Raw genomic sequence first — 10750 nt, 5'->3', positions numbered from 1 at the left:
CATCGCGTACCCACAGGCCACACGGCACGCTGTTGACGTCCTTGACTAGAACAACAACCCGGAGCTCAAGAAATCCTTGGCGGCTAGAGCGGTTCTGGCTACCTGGGTTGGTTGCTTCGCAGGGGCCGCTGCCTTTGTAGCTATGCATATGCACTGGATGCATGGGCGGGGCTGGTGGAGTTGGAGTGGTGTGGCTGCTGCAGGGTGCAGGTGGGATGGTGGCGCGGCGAGCGGGGTGGCCCCACGAAGTGAAGGAGCTGTTGGTTGGCTTGGCACAGTGGCGCTCCCGGTGCCCCGAGAGCCCACACCGACGGCAGCGAACAGGTTCGCGGCAGGCACGTATCTGATGGTCAGTGGCGAAACAACGGAAGCAAGCAGCGGAGGATATGCGAACGCCAGCAAGGCGAGCTGGTGGTTTTGGTGGCGGGGTGGAACCAAGCAACAGTGCGTCGCGATATGAATGCGGGGGTGTGGGATGAGGTGCAAAAGCGGAGATAATTTGATCTGACTGCACCTGAGGGAGGCAGAGGGAGGAGAGGCGGCAAGGAGCTGTTGGAGACCCACTTGGCTTTTAATGTAGCAGCTCTGGAGCTGGATGGCAGCGCCGAAAGCTGATCGCTCAGTTTGACTTGTGCTATGACCTTGCCATTACTGTCTGGCCCCACTTGCAGACTTTCTTTGGGAACAGGCTCCTTCTCCAACTCCGGCCGGCAATGGACGGCGGCTTCGGCCACAGCCTGAGAGGCATGGAGGAGGAACAAAGTTGTGCCAAGCTTCTGTGCACCACGCGCAAGAATAATGTTCGCGACGTTCCTGCTGGTGACTTTCGTGGAGAAGACACCCAGAGAGGACATAGCGACGGAGAAACGCTCAGGCAGGGTGGTGAAACAGTAGTTCAGCATGTTGGCAACGATGGTAGAGCTCAGACGCGAGGGAGAGAGAGATGGACAGGTGATCCACAAGATCCCAGGAAGGATGTGTGTGCGGATACATGAAAAGCAGCTAATTTATTTCGTTGGTTTGGACGAGTAGAGTTTGTACTTGTACCGCAACAGCGGTTCGTGTTGGTGAGACAACAAACCAAACTGTGACACGCTGCGCGGACCGCCGGAAAGGCACCAGTGCCAATGTGCCATGGCCACGTTTTCTTGTCTTCGTGCGCGCTGGCGCTGCCTGCAGCAGGCTCCTCACCAGACCCATAGCCTTATCGATGTTGTTCGGCTGATAAGTCATGACTAAAAATACTGTTGACTAATTTAATATAAGAGAAAAATATTATTCGTTGAATAAAAATATACGAACCAGGGACGAACGGGGCGAGAGATCGTGATGACTCTCACTGTCACTGGCCTGCCACAAACTAATTTATTTATTATAAATGCAACGAAACATACCGTGGATACGTATATCAGGACAGCTAGAGGATATACACATGAAAAAGACTTCAATCCGATTCTTGAAGATGAATGAGGGCTTATTGATTTGTGGTCAAAATTTGACATGCCATGGATTTAGCAAACTAAAGTTGAGTACAAATTTTGTCATAGATTTGATAAGCCAAATATAAAAAATTAATTACCAAACGATAGCTAAAATCATAGCTTACCAAAATCTTCGGCTTAAGTTTCTTGGAAGGCCACCAATCAGGCCCTGAATTCTCGTAGCCTCTGCCGTCAATTCAGAAGGTTCCGGGAAAGGAAGCACACACACTGGACACACCAGTCCAAACTCCAAAGCACGATCACAGGAGGCGTAGCAAGAAAGAAAGGCCCAGCGCCAAAGAAAAAGGCAGCACACCAAGAAAGTGGGGAACTGCTTCTGCCTCCACTCCTCCAGCCTCCTGCTCGTCGATCCTGCCGCTCCACAAGCTTGATTCCTCGATCGGCCATGGCTGCACCCGCGGAGGAGACGCCCGCCGCCAAGGATACGGCGTCCTCGCCGCCGGCGGCGGCGAGGTCCCGGGGGTTCTGGTTCCTTGGGGAGGACAAGTCTGTCCACAAGGCTCTCGGCGGGGGTAAAAGTATGAGGCCTTTTCTGATCTTCTTGCCTTATTGTGTTCTTTTTTGTTTTTGGCTAGTTGATTGCTTCGTCGGACAGGAATTCTGCTCTCCTTAAGTAAGCACGACACGATTCGTGTAGGCGGATTTCTTTTCCCCCTATCGATTTCTTGATCGCGGTAATTAGTTGTTACGTTTAGCTCCAGTCATCGCTGCCTTGCTAGGAGCGGAATTCTTTCATTCTTCCTCTAGGGCTATTCACAGTTCGCAAGGGTTTCTTGATATGGGTACAGAACTACGGATAGTTCTTAACACCCAGTAGTTTTTATTTTTGTCAGTTTACTTGAGTAGTAAGGCTGTGAGCGCCGACCAGTACAGTAATCTCTGTCTTCCAGACTTTCATGCCTCTGTTCTTGTTGAAAGGCGCAGGTTCATATACGAGTTTAATATGTCCTTAGGAAATTTCAATTATATCACATTTAAATATGCACTGATGGATTGGGGTTTTATTATTTTGCTGTACCCCTACAAAGCAGTAAATACGTAGCCAGTTTTCGGCGACTGAGTGCAGATAATCACGAAAAGTATCATTTCTATCCAGTCGGCGATTTGGGGCTTCTCCAATCTACATATATATGTAGTTGTCATCCTAAAGCCAATAAGTATCTGGATTTTGCTTGTTTAAAAGAAAGGTTGTGGATTCTGTTCATAGACATGGGAATGAGAATGCTACAAATTCCTCAAGATTTCCTAGCTTTTCAGGAATGCGACGATTAGCATATCATGCTATTAACACAAAGAAACTTTGGATTACAAAGACATTTTCCACATCCGCAGCTAGGATCTGACAAAAAATCCTAAACACAGATACACTGTTATTTATCTGGAACTGTTTAGGTAGGGGAAGATTCAATACTTTTAAACTAAATTCTATAAGCATCTTACATGATCAGTATGTTCCCCTGAATCCCCTGCGACAGCAACAGGTTCCCCTGTTGGCGTCGACTTCCTGCAGCGCCGGCTGCTGATTCCAGTATGCCCATCATAAACACATGTGTTGGCCGAACAGCCGCTAAGGTGATGCATCTCCATGTGTCCTGAAGACCTAAACCTTGGAATTATTATTTGTAAAGAGAGAGGACGGTACCAGAAACATATCTGAAAAGAGAGAAACGTGGACATATCTGAAAAGAGAGGACGGTACCAGAAACATATCTGAAAAGAGAGGACGGTACCCCCCACAACACTGCTTGCTGGAAACGAAATAGACGCGATTTGAGTCCACCTAGACCGCTAGACGCTGCTGGCGGCGGATAAGAGACGCTGATGGCGGTGCTACAACCTAGAAAAAAAGAAATAGTTCTGTTCAATGAAGAAATCATGGGCCCAAATAGCTGATGTGACTAGTTTGAAAAATAGGATGGTGATAATTAGGGGAACTGCTGTGGGAGAACAAGTTTTAGGAGGGGTTTCAGTTTAGGGTGCACCCTGTATACGAAAATGAGATTAATTTAAGTGTTCTCTTGGAGATGCTGTAAGGTCCCTGGTAGACTTTTCTTTTTTGTAATTTCAGTGTTACTTCAATTAAATGATTAGAAGAATTGAAAGCTGCAGCCCATGCCCTCGACCATGGTTAAGGTATTGAACAGCAATACAGAAGTTTTGGATGAAGATAGAACAATTCAAGGGGTTAATTTTTATTTTCCTGTTAGTTTGCATTAGAAATGGAAGATATGATAGAGATGTGGAGGGAAGGGACAGAGAGTCAGAGACCATTTTTACAGCCTCAGCGATACCATGTCCTGTGGTGAAAAAAAAGGGGGAGGAAAGGAGAAATAAAAATCTGATATGCCATGTTATAAATGATTTTCATTAGGAAAATAACCACAACAGAATTATGTTAATGAAAATGTTACTCAAATTTATGGTTGCATAATCTATCCTGAAGCCATTCCATCTTCTCATCTGTGTTCCTCTGTGAAGCTGCTGATGTACTGTTGTGGAAAGACAAGAAGACCTCTGCTTCTGTAGTTGGTGGTGCAACTATCCTATGGGTTCTGTTCGAAATTGTGGAATACCATCTCCTGACCCTGGTTTCTCATGTGCTGATTGTTGCACTGACCATCTTGTTCCTATGGTCCAATGCCACTGTCTTTATCAAAAAGTAAGGAAGAGATACATAGATTTATATGCACTTCACGCTGACCAAATTTCTTAAATATCAAGTGTTTCACTTTCAGGAGTCCTCCTGATGTTCCTGAAGTGCAGATATCTGAAGATCTTGCTGTGAACATTGCGCTAGCATTGCGTGCTGACATCAACAAGGCACTTGCCTTGCTTCGGGAGATTGCTCTGGGCCATAACCTGATGAAGTTCCTAGGCGTATAAATCTCAGAGACCCATTTGTTTTTTTCCCTTTTCAGTGACAGTTTGCAAGGTTACACTGACCAAATCATTGTTCCAATGTTTCAGGTGATCGTTGCCCTTTGGATTCTTTCAGAGATCGGAGAGCTCTGCGATCTCCTGAGATTCATGTACATTGGTATGGGTTTTTACGCTCCAAAAACTCTGTTTTAGTGATTCTTTGAGCTCCCACTCTAGTTAGCTAAACATCAATTCTCCAAACAGCGGTCTTGATCCTCCATACGGTGCCGATATTGTACCACAAGTATCAGGACCAGGTGGACGAGTTCGCTGCAAAGGCACACAGTGAGCTCTGCAAGCAGTACAAGGTCCTGGACGCCAAAGTTCTGAGCAAGATTCCGAGAGCTCCACCAAAAGATAAGAAACAGAACTAGATCAGGCCACCCAGAAACTCAGACCTGGAGGATGACAGGCGACTTGTTTTCAGCTTGGGCGGCGAGAGTTTGTATTCAATGGTCTGATGCGGTTCGTCATTCGTGGGCTTTGTGTAGGTGTACAGTTATCACGTATATGTTCTGGTCGTGTAACCCTATATGTTTCTACCAACCTGTACGGATGTAGACGAACCTCAAAAGTGTCGTAAATATATTCCACCAGGAATTATTTTGGGTCCTGGATTTAATGGCCTTTTGGTTTAATGTGTATATGTAGCTTAGGACTCAGGCAGTTGTGTTTATTTATTTGCTCATTCTTAGTAGAGAGTTTTACAACCTTATTTTTAAGAACGTAGAATGTAATGAAATATGAATAAAAGTTTTATTTTATCGTTTCATAAACATTTAATTTTGTGGCTCATCTAAAGTTGAAAGCGAACTAAAAGAGTTCCGTCGGCATGGCACTTTATATTTTTTTTCTCTTTGAAAAAATGTTGCCACATCACAATGATAAGGTCGTAAGGTAATATGTGAAAACAAAAGGAGCATCTAATTCGGGAAGGTAGCATCAAGAGTCAAGCCCAGAGGATCTCTCGATGACTGGTGACTGATGGAAGACATGCTTGATGCCCGCGAAGACCTTGAACTGAAGGTCTGGAGTTTACGGCTGAGCAGGAGGTCCGCTTTTTGGTAAACCGTGATGTTAGAGTTCATTACTGGACCACATTTTTGTAAGTACAGTTCATTCATTAATACCATTAATATAGTTCCTAAGACCTGAGTGGACTGTGGACATTGGAGGTGGTAGTTTGAGCCATGCTTGTGCTCTGTCTCAGAGATACCAGGTGCCTGATGTTGTTAAATGTTTGAACCTGAATTTTTTGCTCTTGATAGCAATGCTAAGGGTCCGGGGTTTTCCCCTGAAACCATAAGAAGAAACATCTAATTGGTGATTTTGTAACTACGTACAGCACTGCTTCCTTGAGTTGGAATTTACTGGACTAATATGTATTACCAACTGAAGATTTCATAAATCTACTGAGGAGGTTGCTGATATTCAGAACTCGAAATAAAAAATGTCTACTGCAGCAATCTTGCACAATAGCACACGGCTCATATTTACTATTTCTACTATAGTCAGTTTATTGCATATACCATAAACTAAGAATGGGCTATATTTTGTTTAGATATCCCATGTTCCAGGTAATAGATATTCAAAACACTACAATCATGAGAAATAGTTGTTCCAACAAATACCAAATGAGAGTGGCAAGACCAAGGCAAAAGACCTAGACCAATTCTACAATCTACTCCGTACATTCGAAGGGGTTTGCTACAGACAAATCACGGACATGATTAACATGATTACGATGGGTACATGTTTTGTTTGTAAAATGTAACTGTGCACCTCTCGAGGCCCTTTTCTCCATCTGAAGCATCCCATATTGTTCTGCAAAAAAAGCCTCATTGTAATTTGTGTTTCCAACTTCGAGCCTCATTAACTCTAACTCTCTCGCATTCAGTAGAAAGAATGAGGCAAAGTTGATTTGTGATCTGACGCCTCGATACATCAACACTATTTTCTTGAGATGGATATAAGAGCTTTTAATGAAATCCCTGTGTTTACGACGCCACCGATTCATTTCTCCTGAAATATAAGACTGAAGAGCAAAACAGATTAAAATGGGAAAACTCAAACCGCATTGGTACAAGATTAACACCAAGTCAAGAAAAAGAATATAAGAACATTGTGATCCACAAACTGTAACTGAAGAACTACCTTTATGTACAAGTTCTCCAGACATGGAAAGCATTTCATCAACTCAATAACCGTATCGAGATTAATACTATATGATGCGACAGCTAGAGTCTTGACACTGCTCAATGTTGTTGTCAAGCTTACAACTTTTAATCCCTGAATCAAGCATTGAACAAAACATCAAACAATGTGCAAATGCAGATGACATGAAAATCTCTGTAATAGAAAACAAAACTCAGCAGACTTTTCATGGGAAGAAAATAGAGTGTCATGACTACCTGAATAAATATGGTGCCAAACACGAGCCTGGTACGTTCATAGCAATCAAGACAGCCTAATGTCTCCAGTTTAGGTGCAGAGATTATAGTTAAATTGGTTGGCTTGAATGAACCAAGACAGAGAGATCTTTCAAGACAAGGGGCATCGACAATTATGACTTCCTGTAATAACTGGAGATTGGTCCTACAACAATTAGAATCAGTGCCGACACCGATGCTTCTAAGGGTATTGGAACTAATCCGGAGACAGCCAACCCCAAAGATGTCGTTTAGCAGCAAACACTCCAGGACAGGGCAGCTGGAAATCATGGTATGCAGTGAGCCCTCGGAGAAGCTGACATTTTCAAGGCCGAGCTGCTTAAGGTGGGGAAAGTGAATCCCTTCCACTGAGCTATCCGGGAGCTCGCATTTGCTCAAGGTAGCAACTCGGAGGGTAGCCGAGAACCGGAAAGTAGAGGCAGGTGGCGGTGCCAACGGATACGGGCGATCATACCTATGTGTCATATGTTTCCCTTCCCAGAAATCAAGCTCCTGGAGGTTGTGAAGCGCCGGGGAGCTGAGCCAGGCGTCCACGGTGGCGGGACGGTCGTGGAGATAGTGCGGCGGGACGCAGAAGCGGCGGCCGGGGCCCGGGTGGGCGGAGAGGATGAGGGAGACCGCGCTGGCGAGAGCCTCGTTGACGGCGGTAAACAGCTTATCGTCGCGGAGGCCCTCGGGCTTGGTGCAGAGGTCTCTGCCGTCGATGACGAGAGGAGAGGCAAGCCAGACGTGGCGCCACCGGGAGGCGAGGATTTGGGTGCGACCGGCTTCCTTGGTGGAGAGAAGCGAAACTATCTCACCGAGGACGGCGTCGGGGAGACTGCTGATGCGGTCGACGTCACCGCCGCCGCCGCCGCCACCGCCACCACCAGCATCAGGCGGCGGCGGCGGTTCCTCGCTGTGGGTTGTAGGTCCTAGATTGGCCGCCTCCGTGGCTTCCGTCGCCCGTGGCGGGGGCTCACCGGCTGCGAGGTCCTCGGATCTCCTCCTCTTGGCACTGGGACACAGAAGCTCCATCTCCGCGGCCGGCGGCCGGCGGCCGGTGGCTTGTGGGGAGGCAGCGTGTCGACGACGCTCGCTGCGGCGGCGCCGGGAAACTCATAAAAGGGAAAAACAAGGTCCGCCCGCCAGGCCGTAGACCGATAGTGTGATTAGGTTTAGACTTTTAGAGAGTTGTTGGTTGCCTTCTCTTCTCTCCCTCTCCTCTTTTCATTCTTCTACTACCCCGGATGGGCTCGGGCTCACAAATGTTACGAACCCATTATGGGCCGGTCACTCTCTTGATCTTGGGCCTTCTGCGAATTCCTTTCCTAGGCTCCATGTTCACTAGGTGGTGTGGCGTCGTGACACCCCCTCCCCTTGCGACCCGGCATGTCCCCAGGCCGGAGCAAAAGGAAAACGTTGCTGTATGACCTCTGCATCTTCCCAGGTAGCAAGTTCTCGAGCCAGACCGGACCACTTGATCAAGAGCTGAACAACCGCACCTGAGCGACGGGAATGGAGACGGCGCTGCAGCACTGCCTTAGGTACTTGCAAGCCTTCCATAGATTCTGGAGGATCCACCAAGAGAGGGAACTTGGTCGACGGGGTAGCTTTTAGTAGAGATACGTGGAATACTGGATGAACAGAAGAGGAGTCCGGCAGGTCCAGCTTGTAAGCGACAGCTCTGATCTTCTCCAGCACCTTGTATGGCCCAAAGTAACGGAAGGAGAGTTTATGATGAGCACGAGGAGCAAGAGACGCCTGGACGTACGGTTGGATCTTGAGGAACACCATGTCGCCGACGTTGAATGACCTCTCTGAGCGGTGCTTGTCAGCATACAACTTCATGCGATGTTGAGCTCGGAGAAGGTGTTGGCAAACCAAATCAAGCATAGTGGAACACTCAGTCAGCATGGACTCAACATCAAGAACAGAGGATGCTTCAGGAGGAGAAAGGCCAAAGTGGCGAGGAGAGTGTCTGTATAGTACCTCGAATGGCGACCTGTTGAGCGAGGAATGGAGACTGGTGTTATACCAATACTCCGCCAAGCTGATCCAGCGCAGCCACTGCTTGGGGCAGGAATGAACAAAGCACCGAAGAAATGCTTCGAGGCACTGGTTCACCCGCTCCGTCTGGACATCGGATTGAGGGTGGTAGGTGGAGCTCATGCAGAGCTGAGTACCAGCCAAGCGGAATAGCTCCTTCCAGAAATGGCTGGTGAAGATGCGGTCGCGGTCGGAGATGATGTGGGTTGGCATGCCATGGAGTCGGTAAATATTGTCCAGGAATATCTGAGCCACTTGAGGAGCGGAGAATGGGTGAAGTAGAGGCACAAAGTGGGCAAATTTGCTGAACTTGTCGACGACGACCATGATACAGTTAGCGGCACCTGAGCGTGGAAGCCCCTCGATGAAATCCATGGAGATGACTTGCCAGGACTCTGCTAGTACAGGCAACGAAGAAAGAAGTCCTGGGTACTTGGCATGATCGGGCTTAGCCTGTAAATAGGCTGTACAAGAAGCCACCAGTTGTTTGATGTCAGACTTCATTCCTCTCCAAGCGAACAGCTTCTTGATTCGGATGTAGGTAACAGGGAATCCAGAGTGGCCACCGATAGCGCTGGAATGCAACGCTTCAAAAATTCTCAGCTAGAGGGTCTTGTTGTCACCCACCCAAATGCGATCTCCAATGTGAATAAGACCATTGATCAGAGTGTAAGGCGGGTGGGAATCACAGTTAAGTGTTAGATCCTACAATAGCTTGTGAGAGGTAGGATCAGAGGCATATCCATCAGCCACATCTGTCAACCATGTTGGTGATGAAGAAGAGATGGCGTTGAGCTAATCTGGAGGCAAAGGGTGCCGAGAGAGAGCATCCACTGCCAAATTGGAAGTTCCTGGTTTATAAACAACCTTGAACTACAACCCCACAAGCTTGGTGTAAAGCTTCATCTGCCATGGAGTCTACAATCGCTGCTCAGTAATATGCATCAGGCTTCGTTGGTCAGTGAAGATAGTGAACTCGCCATGTTGTAAGTAGGACCTCCACTAGTCCACTGCCGCCAGAATAGCTAAATATTCCTTCTTGTAAGTAGATAAGCCGCACGAACGAGGACCAAGCGACTTACTAACAAAAGCCAAGGGGTGACCATCTTGAAGGAGAACTGCGCCGATGCCGCAATCACTTGCATCAGTCTACAGTTGGAAAGGCTTGGAAAAATCGGGCAGGGCCAGAACTAGAGCTTCAGTGAGTGCCTGCTTCAGAGTGTCAAAGGCAACAACATGGTTGACAGTCCAAATAAAGAGCACACCCTTCTTAAGCAGATTTGTCAAAGGCCTGGCAATCACATCATAGTTCTTAACAAACTTCCGATAATACCCTGTGAGTCCAAGGAAGCTGCGGAGCTGCTTAACATCAGATGGTTGTGGCCAAGCTTGCACAACAGCAACCTTTGATGGATCTATGGAAACTCCCTATGCACTGACAACATGACCCAAGTAGTTGATAGATTGCTGAGCAAAGCGGCATTTGGATAATTAACCAGCCACTGATCCTTGGAAAGCAACTCAAAAACTTGAGCCAGGTGCTGAACATGGTCTTCATAAGAGGTGTTGTACACAAGGATGTCATCGAAAAACACCAAGGCACACTTGCGAAGGAGTGGATGTAAAGTATTGTTCATGGCACCTTGAAACAAACTTGGGGCGCCAGTTAAGCTGAAGGACATGACAGTATACTTGAACTGGCCCTAATGTGTTTGGAAAGCAGTCTTGTGTTCTTCCCCAGGTGCAAGGTGGATCTGATTGAAACCTGCCCTTAGATCCAAACAAGAGAACCAATGGGCTCCTAATAGTTCATCCAAAAGTTCATCGATGATCGGAATGGGAAACTTGCTC

At 47.2% G+C, this 10750-nt stretch overlaps 2 protein-coding genes across 3 annotated transcripts; one reads left to right on the top strand and one right to left on the bottom strand.

Moving 5' to 3' along the window:
• The first annotated feature begins 1716 nt into the window (after positions 1 to 1716).
• On the top strand, positions 1717 to 5048 carry LOC136471603 (reticulon-like protein B2). Its single transcript, XM_066469350.1, has 5 exons — positions 1717 to 2020; positions 3981 to 4161; positions 4238 to 4379; positions 4470 to 4539; positions 4626 to 5048. Exons 1-5 carry the CDS (start codon positions 1888 to 1890, stop codon positions 4793 to 4795), a joined length of 696 nt encoding a protein of 231 aa, XP_066325447.1. The 5' UTR covers positions 1717 to 1887; the 3' UTR covers positions 4796 to 5048.
• A 905-nt stretch (positions 5049 to 5953) lies between these two features.
• LOC136471602 (MEIOTIC F-BOX protein MOF-like) lies at positions 5954 to 8047 on the bottom strand. Of its 2 annotated transcripts, XM_066469348.1 has the most exons (3): positions 6833 to 8047; positions 6576 to 6710; positions 5954 to 6456 (listed from the first exon to the last, which is right to left on the bottom strand). In XM_066469348.1, exons 1-3 carry the CDS (start codon positions 7886 to 7888, stop codon positions 6103 to 6105), a joined length of 1545 nt encoding a protein of 514 aa, XP_066325445.1. In that variant the 5' UTR covers positions 7889 to 8047; the 3' UTR covers positions 5954 to 6102. The 2 variants fall into 2 exon arrangements, with proteins under 2 accessions (XP_066325445.1, XP_066325446.1); XM_066469349.1 differs by lacking the exon at positions 5954 to 6456 and having other exon boundaries at positions 6582 to 6710; positions 7326 to 8047.
• Between the last annotated feature and the right edge of the window lie 2703 nt (positions 8048 to 10750).

Source organism: Miscanthus floridulus, chromosome 8, assembly GCF_019320115.1.
Source record: "Miscanthus floridulus cultivar M001 chromosome 8, ASM1932011v1, whole genome shotgun sequence".
Lineage (NCBI taxonomy): Eukaryota > Viridiplantae > Streptophyta > Magnoliopsida > Poales > Poaceae > Miscanthus > Miscanthus floridulus.
This window is presented reverse-complemented; position numbering and strand designations above follow the sequence as displayed.